The 15,860-nt window shown below is 43.1% G+C and overlaps 1 protein-coding gene across 6 annotated transcripts in view; it reads left to right on the forward strand.

The window, feature by feature from the left end:
- Nucleotides 1-15,860, forward strand: part of LOC117401022 (PAN2-PAN3 deadenylation complex catalytic subunit PAN2) — a 37,644-nt gene that overhangs the window by 15,107 nt on the left and 6,677 nt on the right. For all 6 annotated transcript variants that reach the window (XM_059011353.1, XM_059011357.1, XM_059011358.1 and 3 more), the window contains 8 exons: nt 1,952-2,100; nt 5,252-5,358; nt 8,033-8,131; nt 9,156-9,229; nt 10,894-11,035; nt 11,485-11,622; nt 12,123-12,182; nt 15,522-15,612. In XM_059011353.1, the coding sequence (XP_058867336.1) occupies nt 1,952-2,100; nt 5,252-5,358; nt 8,033-8,131; nt 9,156-9,229; nt 10,894-11,035; nt 11,485-11,622; nt 12,123-12,182; nt 15,522-15,612 (860 nt within the window). The remainder of the gene's footprint in view (nt 1-1,951; nt 2,101-5,251; nt 5,359-8,032; nt 8,132-9,155; nt 9,230-10,893; nt 11,036-11,484; nt 11,623-12,122; nt 12,183-15,521; nt 15,613-15,860) is intronic.

Genomic DNA, 15,860 nt, shown 5'->3' on the forward strand with positions numbered 1-15,860 from the left:
TAAGTGTACTGTGTAGGCCAATTTTATTTTCAATATTTCTTCACTCATTTCCATATACAAATAAATGCTGTTCACACATGTTCTACACAAATAGTTTTTGGTGTAATTTATGAAATAGTGATGGATGGTCCCATATGACGGCAAAGGTAGCAGTCAGAGACCTAGTCGGTTCTAGAAGCTACTAGGGGTGTAGGGAGCCGCTGATGTCACAGTGTCGGGTATCGTGCTGTGCAGATTGCGGTACGATATGTGTCATGCATGATACATGTGATGGTCCTGACGGGCTACTTGTGTGATGCATAATAAGATCAAATGATCATTTATTGAAGGAATGTTTTGTTAAGACAAAAATAAATTATAAATTGAGATAGTATCTGTTCATACCAGCTGTAAAATGCACTAATTCATTGTATCACAATACAGATACATATCTCTAAGGAAAACATCCCGATTCATGGATATGGATAAATCTTTACACCCCTAGAAGCTATAATCATGTCTGTGTTTCTTTCAAAACTGCACATTTGAGCTACCAGTAGTGCCCCTTTAGTTTGGGCCCAAACTAGACTGCAGCTTGAAATATTCTTTTAAGATCCAGCTATTGAACCCACTTGTTCTGTCCTGTGATGCCGTTCTGTAGCAGGATGATATGAAAAGCGCGTTCCTGTGACAGGATTGACTTGCTCTGTCCAAACGCTTTCTGATTGTATGCATTAGCTGTAGTCCTTTCTTATTTTTTAAATAGAACTAAAAGTAACTACTTTCTATTTTCACCTAAAATGGAATCCGTCATCAAAAATGTAATGCGATTTACTTAATGGGTTGCATGTAATGCATTACTGCCCAACACTGTAGAAAATAGAGAAGTGCAAGAAACATGTACACGTTACAATTTGATAAGTTGGTGTGCTTTTCAAAACAGTGAAAGGACTTTCCCGGTTTAGAAAACAAACAGACAATAAAACTCAAGAATTTATATTTTAATTAATCCAAGATGCCATTTCCTGATATTTATGGCCCCAAAAACATTTCCTTTAACTGTTGTGAGACCGTGCTTCGGAATGTGTGTGCAGGGCTCCTGTCTGTGTTTAATTGAGTTGCTGTGTGTTTGGAGTGTGTGTGCAGGGCTCCTGTCTGCGTTTGATTGAGTTGCTCTGTGTTTGGAGTGTGTGTGCAGGGCTCCTGTCTGCGTTTAATTGAGTTGCTCTGTGTTTGGAGTGTGTGTGCAGGGCTCCTGTCTGCGTTTAATTGAGTTGCTCTGTGTTTGGAGTGTGTGTGCAGGGCTCCTGTCTGCGTTTGATTGAGTTGCTCTGTGTTTGGAGTGTGTGTGCAGGGCTCCTGTCTGCGTTTGATTGAGTTGCTCTGTGTTTGGAGTGTGTGTGCAGGGCTCCTGTCTGCGTTTAATTGAGTTGCTCTGTGTTTGGAGTGTGTGTGCAGGGCTCCTGTCTGCGTTTAATTGAGTTGCTCTGTGTTTGGAGTGTGTGTGCAGGGCTCCTGTCTGCGTTTAATTGAGTTGCTCTGTGTTTGGAGTGTGTGTGCAGGGCTCCTGTCTGCGTTTAATTGAGTTGCTCTGTGTTTGGAGTGTGTGTGCAGGGCTCCTGTCTGCGTTTGATTGAGTTGCTCTGTGTTTGGAGTGTGTGTGCAGGGCTCCTGTCTGCGTTTGATTGAGTTGCTCTGTGTTTGGAGTGTGTGTACAGGGCTCCTGTCTGCGTTTGATTGAGTTGCTCTGTGTTTGGAGTGTGTGTACAGGGCTCCTGTCTGCGTTTGATTGAGTTGCTCTGTGTTTGGAGTGTGTGTACAGGGCTCCTGTCTGCGTTTAATTGAGTTGCTCTGTGTTTGGAGTGTGTGTGCAGGGCTCCTGTCTGCGTTTAATTGAGTTGCTCTGTGTTTGGAGTGTGTGTGCAGGGCTCATTTCTGCGTTTAATCTGGCTGTTCTGTGCTTCGGTTGCAGTGCTTTTGGCTCTTCTGGGGAGTCTGTGATCGGTCGTCTGTTTGGCTGCGAGGTTGAGAACAGCAGCACCTGTCGCTGTGGGAAGGAGACGGTGCGTTCCTCCTTGACTCTGCTCTTCACAATGCACTACCCAGACCTCAGCACTGCTGGTAATCCGCATTCTTTTATTACACTCGATACAACTTTCATCCAGTTTATTCAAAGCAACAGACAAAGAAAACAGACCATGTGATTTCTTTGAAGAACTGTGAACGTGCTCAAACTCATCCGATTTCTTTGAAAAAACCGAGATGTTCAATTTTGCTTTAATTAGCTTGCAGTGGCACATTTAGTTTGATGTCATAGCTGGTGACAATTTAATATAGCAACTGCATTGCTCATCAGATACATTGCAACCAACTTTGATTTTATTTGGAAATAGTGCTTCTAATGAATTGGATGAACTTGAATCCAACTGTGATCTTTAGATGGGGATACAGTGGAGGCAGAAGTTCTGCATATACGCTTTCCATATCACTGCAGAACCGGTTGTCTTTAAACTTGAGATTAACATTTATGTAGCTTACCTTACTGAGAGTATAGGAGTGTCTGTCGGATCGTTCAGACAATAAACTTGGGTCCAACTTGACTCTGAAAACACACAAATGTGACAAAGTGCTTCTGTAAACCGTGGAACTGCACCGTTGTTTTTGTAGCAGGATTTTTCAAAAGTTTCCAAAGATAAGATTTCCATTGTATTTCACAGTTAGGAATGCTTGTTTGTTTGGTTATTAAAATGAATAGCTTTGTCATTAAATAGGCAGGCCTGATGTCTGGGTAGATAGTCAAGTGTACAAATGAAAGGAGGCTGTGATTGTATAATGCACTGGTGAGACCACACTGAGAATACCGAGTTCAGTTCTGTACCCTGCAATACAAGCACATTTGAATCTATTCAGCCTAGAACAAAGAAGGATTAGGGGGGACTTGATTTAAGTTAACACTGGTCATTACTTTAAGCATAGCACAGAAACCAGGACCAGCGGACACAGCTGGAAATAGAGTGGAGGATTAGGACAGAGCCTAGGAGACAGAGAGTGGTAAGGGGATGGAAGGGGTTACCTGGTCAAGTTGATGGTGGATCAGTAGGATAGATTTGTAGTATTTCAGTCTGCCTGTCCTGTATTTTTGTATTGGAATATGATATCCCCAACTCACAGCAGTAGAAACTTTAGATCAACCTGTATCTGAAATCTCAATGCATTGTACTGCAGGGAAACTCATCTTTTAAGGTATAATGTTGTCTGAACGTATCAGGCGGCCGCAGTAAATTTGCACAGTGATTTTTGCAGTTTTCCCATAGTTGTAATGTTTCATTTGCCACAGATTGCCGTGGGTTTTCACGTTTTCTAATATGCTGTACCATGCCTTTTACAGGTGTAATGATTCAGTGCAATGCTTTCTTTACGTGATATATAAGAACACAAGAAAGTTTTCAACCGAGAGGAGGCCATTCAGCCCATCTTGCTCATTTTGGTTGTTAGTAGCTTATTGATCCCAGAATCTCATCAAGCAGCTTCTTGAAGGATCCCAGGGTGTCAGCTTCAACAACATTACATATCGTATTGTAAGAGCTGTGCATCGTTTGTATTGTGATACAGGACCACAGCATGGCTCATTGTAGTTCACCAAGGAGTTCTTGAATGAAGTGTGTTTTATAGTTGGTATGAAAACATACGCTCCCTGTCATTTCATTTTTGCCTTTAACAAAACAGTCCATTAACCCTTAGCGGTCCATTTATTCAGGGTGTCAGGCGCGTCAGGTCCAATTTTTTTTCACACGCACAGTTTATTTTACACGCGCTGTTTAAAAGTACTTTTTTCACAGTAAAACAGGTTTAAAAGGCACTGCATCTCAACTGCATCTCCAGCCCTGCCCCACCCCTTGTTCGCTGTATTTTTCAAATGCCTCTTAATAATAGTACATACCGATAAATCATCTCTTGATCACTCGTTTTATCACCAAACTCCTCAATAATGCGATCCAAGTCGTTATTTTATTACTATAACATCTAAAAAAAAAAAGCTCTGCAAATGTCTGTGATATTCTTTGAGCACTGCATGCAGAAGCAGCTATCTTGTTTGTTTATGTCCGTGTTACCTATGTGGTGTCGGGTATATCAGTATTCATGAGATACGCCCCTTTTTTTTCGGCTTCTCTCGGCTCCTATCAGTTTTTTGTTTGGCTTCACTCGGCCATTGAATGGTTTTCTCGGCGCTTTCCGGAGAAAAAATGACTAGAGACCTGTTTTTTGCGTCTTTTTGATGATGTCGGACAGGGTCTGACATTGGACCAGAAAAGGGAAAATTGCGATGTCGGACCAAGTCCCACATAGGACCGCAAAGGGTTAAAAGACCATTTGATCTTATTATGCATCTTACAAGTAGCCCGTCGCATGCATCTCGATACACAATATGGTGCGGGGGGCTCCCGAGTGGCGCATCCTGCTGGCTTGCCTGTAAGCTGCCCAGATCTGCGTTGTCCTCCGACGCTGTAGCTCTGAGGCGGCTGCACGGTGAGTCTGCAGAGTGTAAAGAAGCGGTCGGCTGACGGCACACGCTTCGGAGGACAGCGTGTGTTCATCTTCACCCTCCTGAGTCAGCATGGGGGTGGTAGAGGTGAGCTGAGCATAAAAATAATTGGCTATTCCAAATTGGGAGAAAAAATTATAAAAAAAAACAATTGCCAACTACAATATGCTAGTGCGGGAACGAACACAGGATTTTCATGTTCGGATATTCGCTTATAATTTAAATATTTGTTTGTTTTTCCAAAAGTAATAAAAGCCGTCGTATTGCTCTGAACGCAGGCAGAGACAGCATAGCAGCAGGGTCAGGGGGCGTGGCCGTGGCCCCTGTGTGTGTGTGTGTGTGTGTGTGTGTGTGTGTGTGTGCCTTTATTTAACAGCAAGACCTTACAGTATGTAACACATTAAAATAGAAAAATATCCCAGGAGTAAAGAATAAGTTGTGTAGGACTTACTTTACCCCAGTGAATTCACTGCAAAACAAAGGATGCCAAATAGCAGTTCAAGTTAAACGTTGTTTTGTTTATTCCTGAAATAGTTTCCGGACCCCAGAGAACCCCTGCCTTAAAGTCCTTTGGTATTGCCTTGCATACTAAACATGCCCAATACATACACATTGCTCAGTGCAGTTCAGACATGCCCAATATGTACACATTGCACGCGCAGTTCACAAGGGTGCTGGGCTGCTGGGATTTGCAACCTGACTCTTTATCTCTCTCTATTTTATTTTTAGACAAAATTATAAAGGAGTATGATTTTTCTGAAATCCTAAAGAGAAGTATTTGCCTGGAGCAGAACACACAGGCGTGGTGTGAAAACTGTGAAAAATACCAGCCCACGGTGAGTACAGCCACGTCACTGACACTGCAATACAGCAGATCAAATGAACTGAAAATACCAGCCCACGGTGAGTACAGCCACGTCACTGACACTGCAATACAGCAGATCAAATGAACTGGAAATACCAGCCCACGGTGAGTACAGCCACGTCACTGGCACTGCAATACAGCAGATCAAATGAACTGAAAATACCAGCCCACGGTGAGTACAGCCACGTCACTAAAACTGCAATACAGCAGATCAAATGAACTGAAAATACCAGCCCACGGTGAGTACAGCCACGTCACTGACACTGCAATACAGCAGATCAAATGAACTGGAAATACCAGCCCGCGGTGAGTACAGCCACGTCACTGACACTGCAATACAGCAGATCAAATGAACTGGAAATACCAGCCCACGGTGAGTACAGCCACGTCACTGACACTGCAATACAGCAGATCAAATGAACTGGAAATACCAGCCCACGGTGAGTACAGCCACGTCACTGACACTGCAATACAGCAGATCAAATGAACTGGAAATACCAGCCCACGGTGAGTACAGCCACGTCACTGACACTGCAATACAGCAGATCAAATGAACTGAAAATACCAGCCCACGGTGAGTACAGCCACGTCACTGACACTGCAATACAGCAGATCAAATGAACTGGAAATACCAGCCCGCGGTGAGTACAGCCACGTCACTGACACTGCAATACAGCAGATCAAATGAACTGGAAATACCAGCCCACGGTGAGTACAGCCACGTCACTGACACTGCAATACAGCAGATCAAATGAACTGAAAATACCAGCCCACGGTGAGTACAGCCACGTCACTGACACTGCAATACAGCAGATCAAATGAACTGAAAATACCAGCCCACGGTGAGTACAGCCACGTCACTGACACTGCAATACAGCAGATCAAATGAACTGGAAATACCAGCCCACGGTGAGTACAGCCACGTCACTGACACTGCAATATAGCAGATCATATTAACTGGAAATACCAGCCCGCGGTGAGTACAGCCACGTCACTGACACTGCAATACAGCAGATCAAATGAACTGGAAATACCAGCCCACGGTGAGTACAGCCACGTCACTGACACTGCAATACAGCAGATCAAATGAACTGGAAATACCAGCCCACGGTGAGTACAGCCACGTCACTGACACTGCAATACAGCAGATCAAATGAACTGGAAATACCAGCCCACGGTGAGTACAGACACGTCACTGACACTGCAATACAGCAGATCAAATGAACTGGAAATACCAGCCCACGGTGAGTACAGACACGTCACTGACACTGCAATACAGCAGACCAAATGAACTGTAAATATCAGGCGGGGGGCGGGGAAGGATAAGTTTAGAAAATAGATCGCCGATTTCCTTTAACCTGAAAAATAGGTAAGCACAAACAAGACTCAAAACCAACCAATCAAGCAGTGAATCCTGTTCCTGTCACTCCCGTACCAGCCAATCCATTCCCTGTCAGCTCACAAGAACACTCAGACTGCTCAGACTGCTTGCTGTGTTCATTTCTCAGGCAATGTCCAGATTATAAATAGGGCTTTAAAACCCTAACACATTTAATAAAAATAAAATATGTTAAATATGTTTGGGACTATTTTCTTATAACGTCTTTACTCAGCAGAAAGGTACCCGACGAATTAGTATGAGTTCAGGGTAACTCTAGCTCTAGGTTAAGGTGTTTTTTTAAAGAAAACAATTGTAAAAATGTTCTTATAGCCTTTGGCTCTGGACGCATAACTCCCGTCGCGGTCAACTATCACACGGTAGAGCCATCATCGACGGGCACTATTGCGTAAATGTACACAAATACACGAATGTGCACTCAATTCCTAAATGAAAAAGTTACAGGTCCTTCTATTCTTCTAAAAAAAAAGAGTGCTGACGAAAATACAACCGAAACTGAAACTCGGACAACACCAAAGGGGAATTCTCAGCTGTGTCACCTTCGCGACCAGGACGCTCTGCCTGAAACAGACATCGATAACACAAGCATGCGTGCTGCGCTTGTAACACTGCTAATATGGAGCAGCATCTGGATAGAGAGACAATTTGGGGATTTTTTTAAAAAACGCTGAAAGTTTGCCGTCTATACTTTCAAAAAAAAGATCGTCCAGATGCTTATCCCAGAGTTCTTCACTGGAAACAGTTTGCAGTCATGTTGCCTGCCTGTACTGTTCATTTCTGCACTTGCGGTACTTTTTTGCTCTTACTTATTACACTCCTAGGTTTTAATACATCTTTTTTATTGGTGTAATGCGTGTCTTAATAAAGATTTTTAACTGCATACACTCCTGTTTGTTTTGATTGCTGTACTGGTGATTGGGGGACATTTTTAATGTCAGGTTATTGTGTGGGAGTTTATACCGTCCATCGCTAACACAAACACACCCTTTGTAAGCGGTGGTGACTGTGTCTTGTACGTCCCTAAATCAACATTTCTAGACCAAAGCAGAGCAACCGGGCAACCTCAGTGGTGCTAAGTGATGGTTCTCAAGCCTACCCCTCAGTGTTTAGTTTTGTTACCTGATTTAATTCTAACCCTACCAGTCCGGGACCTGTTTGTGGTATTCAGGACAGTGTTGTAATCATGAATCTCTAGTTTTCTGTTTGAGTCGCGTGTGTGTGTAATCATTGTGCTGTCTGTACTCAGGTCCAAACCCGCAACATCCGCTGCCTGCCTGATGTTCTGGTCATTAACTGTGAGGTGAACAGCACAAAGGAGGCGGAGTTCTGGGAGGCCCAAGCCCAGGTAAAACCTGACTGGTTTAAAATTCATTTTAATGAAGCATCCCTTTGAAGGGAGCTTGCAACCATGTCAGCGATACAAACCACACGCTTTATAGTTGATACTCACTGTATTTATTTGTAGTTCACTGTATTCTGTCACATTGTTTCAACCTCTGCACATACAGTACCAGTTCCAGTTAAACACGTTCGATCAAAGATCACATTCCCCTGGGAATCTTCTCATTTCTAGTTTTATTTATTAAAAACTCTTACTTTGAACAACATCGGACAGCTATATTTTCTTGATACACAGCACGCCTTGGCTGAACACACAGTACCAGCTCCCTGGCAGTCCTCTCCTTAATGGAGCTTCAGGCTCTCCTTTTATTCTATGGTTGTTCCCAGTTAACACCCAAATGATCTTATTTGGGAACAGCCACATTCTCACATGTATTTGGCAGGGCTAGGGATTAACCCCGTCCCTGCCAACCACCACCAAAACACACATGAACACCACACTGTTTACAGGCAGGGCTCTGCCCGTCACATAATCCAAAACATCAGTGTCCAGAGACTGTTTACAGGCAGGGCTCTGCCCACCACATAATCCAAAACATCAGTGTCCAGAGACTGGCGGGCAGAGCCCTGCCTGTAAACACATAATCCAAAACATCAGTGTGTCCAGAGACTGTTTACAGGCAGGGCTCTGCCCGCCACATAATCCAAAATTTCACAGTGTCCAGAGAAAGCCTTGTTAAAGGAAAACTAGATACCTTTTTCTTTCACAGGATCAGCTGTGCTTTCATTATTCTACAATGAAGTCCATGTTTTAATACCCAGTAGATAATAATGCACGGTCATATGTAATTATATTCAAATTAGACACTTCATTTTACCTTTTAATATTTAACCACAAGAAAAAGTTGGATAGGGAACAGCTGCAGATTCTACTGATATGCTTAGTAAACGGAATTGCACTGAAGTGCAGATAATGACGGGTTTATGAAGTACACAATAAAACAAGCTCATATATTCCTTTTTTTCAGTATGCCTTCAAAAAGGCCATAAAGAAGGAAGAGATGGAACCGCCTAAACCGAGAGAACCCAACCCCCCTGAGTGGTACGTACTGTGCATCCCTGTGTAGGGCAGGAGTTACATTACATTACAGCTGAGTGCTACGTACTGTGCATCCCTGTGTAGGGCAGGAGTTACATTACAGCTGAGTGCTACGTACTGTGCATCCCTGTGTAGGGCAGGAGTTACATTACAGCTGAGTGCTACGTACTGTGCATCCCTGTGTAGGGCAGGAGTTACATTACAGCTGAGTGGTACGTACTGTGCATCCCTGTGTAGGGCAGGAGTTACATTACAGCTGAGTGGTACGTACTGTGCATCCCTGTGTAGGGCAGGAGTTACATTACAGCTGAGTGCTACGTACTGTGCATCCCTGTGTAGGGCAGGAGTTACATTACAGCTGAGTGGTACGTACTGTGCATCCCTGTGTAGGGCAGGAGTTACATTACATTACAGCTGAGTGCTACGTACTGTGCATCCCTGTGTAGGGCAGGAGTTACAGTACATTACAGCTGAGTGGTACGTACTGTGCATCCCTGTGTAGGGCAGGAGTTACATTACATTACAGCTGAGTGCTACGTACGGTGCATCCCTGTGTAGGGCAGGAGTTACATTACAGGAAAATGCTTGCAGTGATCGCTTTACTATTTAGGCAAGTAAAACTACTTCTCTTAAGTTGTCATTTTGGTTTGAGATTTTCCCTTTTATATTTGTGAAGATAGCTGCAGTCCTGTCCCCTCTGCAGCTTTGGCAGTGCCGAGTTAGACCAGGGGTTTTGTACTGGGGCACTTCTAAAGGTATAGGGGGTACGCTGGACCACTCAGAAATGCAAAAATGAAAGTAAAAGAAAATCATGATCTTGAATTTATTTAACGGTATTATATATTCTCTCTAAACCACAGTGCATAAATATTTCATTTTTGATTAGCAGCTCAAAGGTTACGACTAGTTTTGAAATGATCATCCACCTGTACGCATGCATGATTTTGTGATAACATCCGGATAAATAAATGTATACATTTCTTACTTGCAAAAGAACAAAGGAAGAAAGCACAAGAGTCTATAGAAAGTTACACCGTGTCCGTTTGGATCGTTTTTATGTTGGCTTTAAGTTTATCATTGTTAGTTGTTAGAGTTTCATCTTGGAGTAAGTAGTGGGGTTACACGTCCCCACGTGCTGCTACAATGTTTAAATAATGTATCTGTTAATCAGATTATTGTGCCTTTTTTTCCTAACTGGTACCATTCAGTAGGGTGAAAATTGTAAAGGGGTACTTGAGATGAAACCTCAGACAAAGTGGTACAGTTTTACAAAAAAAAAATAAAATAATTAGGTAAAAACCCGCTGAGTTAGACGATGCAAAATCTCTGCAAAAGCTGTATGGAGTCATTTCAGAAGCAGGCCCAGTTGTTGAAAATGTTTTGCTTAAGTAAGCATGGTAAAGGATCTAGAAATACAATAAAAAGAAATTGAATTCAGTGACAAATGTTTAAAAAATAATTCTAGTCAAAACCTTTGTCATTGAATTCTTTTAGTATTTCTGAATTAAAAAAAAAAAACTTCTCTGTTCAGTGCCAGAATTATTTTTGACGGCCCCTAAAATATTTTTTCTGATATAGTTTATCTTCTAAACTTTCACACAAATTGTATAAGCTTACAGTGTTGTTGCTGAGGCTGCTGTTGTCTGTGTGTGCGCTGCCCCCTGCAGGGAGGAGCTGTGCACTGCGGAGGGGCTGAGCCTCTACACTTCTGTAGAAGAGCTGAGGCATGTTTGGATCCCACTGTCGCTGAAAATGACCATGAACAAGAATAAAGAGCTGGAGGTGACGAGCTGGAACGAAGGGGAGGAGGTGAGAGAGATGGGCGGGTCACTGTTGAGTTTGAAAGTGTAGATTTATTTCAGTTTGGGTCCCTGCAATAGAAAGGACATGATAAATAACTGTACTGAACCCACCATATAAGGTATGATGGGCTGCTAGATTTGTTTGGTTTTCTTTTTGGGGGGGGGGGGGGCCCAAACTGACGTCTTGATTTACATGCTTTTAAGTAGCACAACATTCAATATTTCTTTGGTCCTGTTTTTTAAAAATATAATCACATTTTTGAAAAATTTAATCAGTGTGAACTCTATTGGGTTCAAGAAGTTGCCCTGCCAAAACTTTGAAAAAACATCCATGCATTAATACATGGGTAGGAAACGTAACGTGTGTGTGTGTGTGTGTGTGTGTGTGTGTGTGTGTGTGTGTGTGTGTGTGTGTGTGTGTGTGTGTGTGTGTGTGTGTGTGTGTGTGTTCCACAGCTGAGCTCCTCTGAAGAAGCACAGGGCGCTGTGGTGTATGATCTCGTGGTCACGGTGCCTCACGTCCTAGACCCTAGAACTGGTGGAAACCTCGTGGCACACATCAAAGTGGGAGAGACCTACCACCAGAGGAAAGAGGTGAGAAGAGCAAGAAGACCAATCCCAGGGCTTAAAGCAACGAGCTGTGAAGAGCGGGACCAATCTGTTTAGAACAAAGAACAATTAGGGGGCACTTGATTTAAGTCTTTAAAATCTTAAAAGGAGTTGAGAAAGGTAGCCAGTACTTTAGTGCAGCACAGAAACCACGACACAGTTGGCAATGACGTAGAAGGAGAGAGACACTTCATACAGAGTGGTGAGAGTATGGAATGGGTTACCTAGCCATGTTGTTGAGATGGAATCACTGGGATCCATTAAGACCCGGATTGACAAACTTCTGAGGTCAATCAGCGACAGGAACTGAACGAGCTCTGATGGGCCGAATGCCCTCGTCTTGTAACGTTTCTTATGCTGATGGCTGACATCAAAACAAGCAATCAGGAAAACCTAATGTACTTTTAAAGGACCCCAACATCCCCAAACAAGCTGAAATATATTTGTGTACAGCAGCTTCTAACCTGGAAGTGTCTCTGTTTCAGGGAGTGACTCACCAGCAATGGTATCTATTCAACGACTTTCTCATCGAACCCATCGACAAGGTAGGACATGAAGCTCAGAAACACTAAACCATGGCGGAATTACAGGCCTGGACTAAGTGCCATATTAGCCCTTCATTTCATGATATTCTAAATGTGTTTCAGGTTGTATGCATAGTATGACTGGAAATAACAACAACAGCAGCAGATTCTAAAGGGCCCTGCCCACACACCTGCTCCCGTGTAGAGATGTAGTCGTTCTTGACTTCAAAAAGCTGTCGAAAGCCCTTCTAAAAATATTCTGAAATGTAAGAAATGCCTTCTCTCCTGCAGAAGTACAGCTGTTAAGTTTAAGGACATCCAGAAGTTTGCTATAGATGCTGCATCTCTCTTATGATATTAGTGCTCCAGAACCCCCTGCAGTGTTTACAAGAACTCATTAGATACAGATACACAGCTGTATGTATCCCTGAAACAGGGTGATGCCTCGGATATTTTAAGCATTTGTTTACGGTATTTTGAGCACCTTGTTGACTTAAATGCATGCTTGAAAACTTTGTTAATGCTAAATTCAGATAAAATAGAAGTGATGATTCTGGGATCTCAGAAGCAGCATAGTACAGCACACCCTCGCTATAACAAACCTTATCACAGTTTCCACAGGTCCTTCCGGGTTCTATTTCTTAACCAAAGTGAAGGAACAGATTGCATCTCTCCGTCCCCTTTCATTCCGTCACACATGACCCCTTGGTAAACGAGTGCAGCCGCTCCTCCAATCTGCGACTGCCACATAGTTTCCCTTCCGGGTCGATGAGTTAATGCACCGGAGTCCCGCCCCCTTTCTAGACTTCCCTTGGACCCTGAGAAAGAACTGTCGGGCCAGCCAAGGTACTCTGTTCTCGCTGCTTAGACATTTAAAGGCAGCATCGTATTTAAATGATCTTTTAATAGCATGTATTCATAGACGCACACTCAGATCACAGAATGCCAGGTTGCTTATTGTCCTACAAATTACAAAAGAAAAAAAAATCCACAGGTGGTAGAGCATTCAGTTATAGGGCCCCAAAACTCTGAAATGATCTTCCTAGCTCTGTAAGGGAAGCACCAAGTGTCACTGCTTTTAAAACAAGATTAAAAACCCCCTTTTAAAGGGCTCCCGAGTGGCGCATCCAGTAAAGGCGCTCCGTGTGCAGGATGTGCCCTATGGCCTGGAGATCGCAGGTTCGAATCCAGGCTATGTCACAGCCGACCGTGACCGGGGGTTCCTGCACAATTGGCCACGCGCCGCCCGGGTAGGGAGGGATTAGGTCGACAGGGTAATCCATGGTTCACCAGCTGGAAACTAAAAACTGTTTGAAAATAAGAATATAGGGTGTCAGACACTTTTTTTTTTTTTGGCTTGTTCAGCAACCATGTGGCAAAGCAACATTGATTTAAAGAAAAAACAACAACCAACCTTTCATATCAAACTGGTTGATTTTGAGTAAAACTTCAGTTAGGGATTTTGCATGTTGGATTAAGATTTGGTGCACTTTGAAACAATTCATGTCACATTGATTTTAAATAAATGTTCAGCTTCAATTTGGGATAAAGCAAAGGCAGAATACTGCACACATGAGACAACAGGTACATGTAATTCGAACATAGATATATAACGATGTCCAAAATAAACATTTAATTTGTAATACCGAAAGTTCACAGTAAACCACGGTGATGAATACATTTAATAGCTTAAGTAATCGCACAGACAAACTTCAACAAAACAATGACACATGCACATATCTCAAAGTAGAGCAAAATTCAACAATGGACAGAATTTAGCACGACAGCGGTGTGAGAAGCAGACCAGGGGAGGGGTCCGGGAACCTGCAGTTTTTATGCATGCATTGACCACAAACGTGGTTATGTTTTCTACTTTTGACATAGGCGACCAGGAACAAAAAAAGCCCCAAATATGTGCTAAAAGCGACAAAAGAAATGATGACTGCCTGCATGGGCAAGCCCAATTCCGCTAGTTTTAAGCAGGGCTGTCAACCCTGAGTGCAACGTCTTGCTGTGAAACACACACACGCACACACACACACACACACACACACACACACACACCGGGGCCACGCCCCCCTGCCATTGCTGCTGCGCTGTCTCTGCCTGCAATGTCATGGCTTTTATTACTTTTTGAAAACAAACGAATATCCAAACAATTATATAAATTATGAGCGAATATCCAAACATGAAAATCCTGTGTTCATCCCAGCACTAATAGACAATAAATATGTTGCTTATCCTGACTGTTTTGGATTTTAAGGTAAGTAGAGAATATAGCATATCCTTAAGGTTTATAGATATATATATATACTCTGAATGTTTGCCGCCCCAAAGACTTCAAACAATCGATGCCTCTCTTTCGATGCTCCACTTATACTTGGGCCCTGCCATCTTTGAATGATGAGGAAAATGATGTCGCAGGCTGAAAATTTGACGGCAATATACTCTCTATATTACACTAGCAATACTGCTCCCTCTCTGACTCTCTCACTATATTACACTAGCAATACTGCTCCCTCTCTGACTCTCTCACTATATTACACTAGCAGTACTGCTCCCTCTCTGACTCTCTCACTATATTACACTAGCAATACTGCTCCCTCTCTGACTCTCTCACTATATTACACTAGCAATACTGCTCCCTCTCTGACTCTCTCACTATATTACACTAGCAATACTGCTCCCTCTCTGACTCTCTCACTATATTACACTAGCAATACTGCTCCCTCTCTGACTCTCTCACTATATTACACTAGCAATACTGCTCCCTCTCCGACTCTCACTATATTACACTAGCAATACTGCTCCCTCTCTGACTCTCTCACTATATTACACTAGCAATACTGCTCCCTCTCTGACTCTCTCACTATATTACACTAGCAATACTGCTCCCTCTCCGACTCTCACTATATTACACTAGCAATACTGCTCCCTCTCTGACTCTCTCACTATATTACACTAGCAATACTGCTCCCTCACTGACTCTCTCACTATAAAACACTAGCAATGCTGCTCCCGAGTCAGAGCCTCTCCGACTCTCTCGGCACGATTGCAAGCAAGCGATCTTGCTCACTATATTACACTAGGCAATTCAGAGAGGGTCTGACTCGGGAGCAATATTGCCTGGTGTAAACCCACCCTTTAGAGTAAATGTTGAGAAACGTATTGTCCAGTTGTTACGAAGCATGATGTGTGCTTAAAAATCTTAGAAGTCGGCAATATGTTTAAAAATCTACCGCTGTGATACGGGCAACACTGGATTCAGCAGGTAAACACTGCAAGGGGTTCAGGAGCACTAAGACACTGCATGCCGAAGGGATGCGTTCTAACAGCACTGTCATTTTGTTTCTCTTCCAGTGTGAAGCAGCACAGTTTGACCTGAGCTGGAAGGTCCCTGCTATCTTGTACTACACAAAGAGGAACTGCCACTCCAAATATGACCTGCGAAGTAAGAGACCTGTGTTTATATATTGGAAATCATGAGGGAGTTTGTGACAGTGGGAAAAATATTAGAAAAGTTACTAACGAGGCCAATGAGTGTCTGGTTCCTAGTAGTCAGTTAATCCCAGAACGGTATCTCTTCTGGTGTCTCCAGCTGTGTGTTGCGCTTTGCTTGAAGCAGTGATAGGGTTTACTGTATCGGCTCCTTCTGTAATAGGCGCAATACATTTAGTTCCCTCAATTTCCATCGGCTCC

Source organism: Acipenser ruthenus, chromosome 42, assembly GCF_902713425.1.
Source record: "Acipenser ruthenus chromosome 42, fAciRut3.2 maternal haplotype, whole genome shotgun sequence".
NCBI classification, from domain to species: Eukaryota; Metazoa; Chordata; class Actinopteri; order Acipenseriformes; family Acipenseridae; genus Acipenser; species Acipenser ruthenus.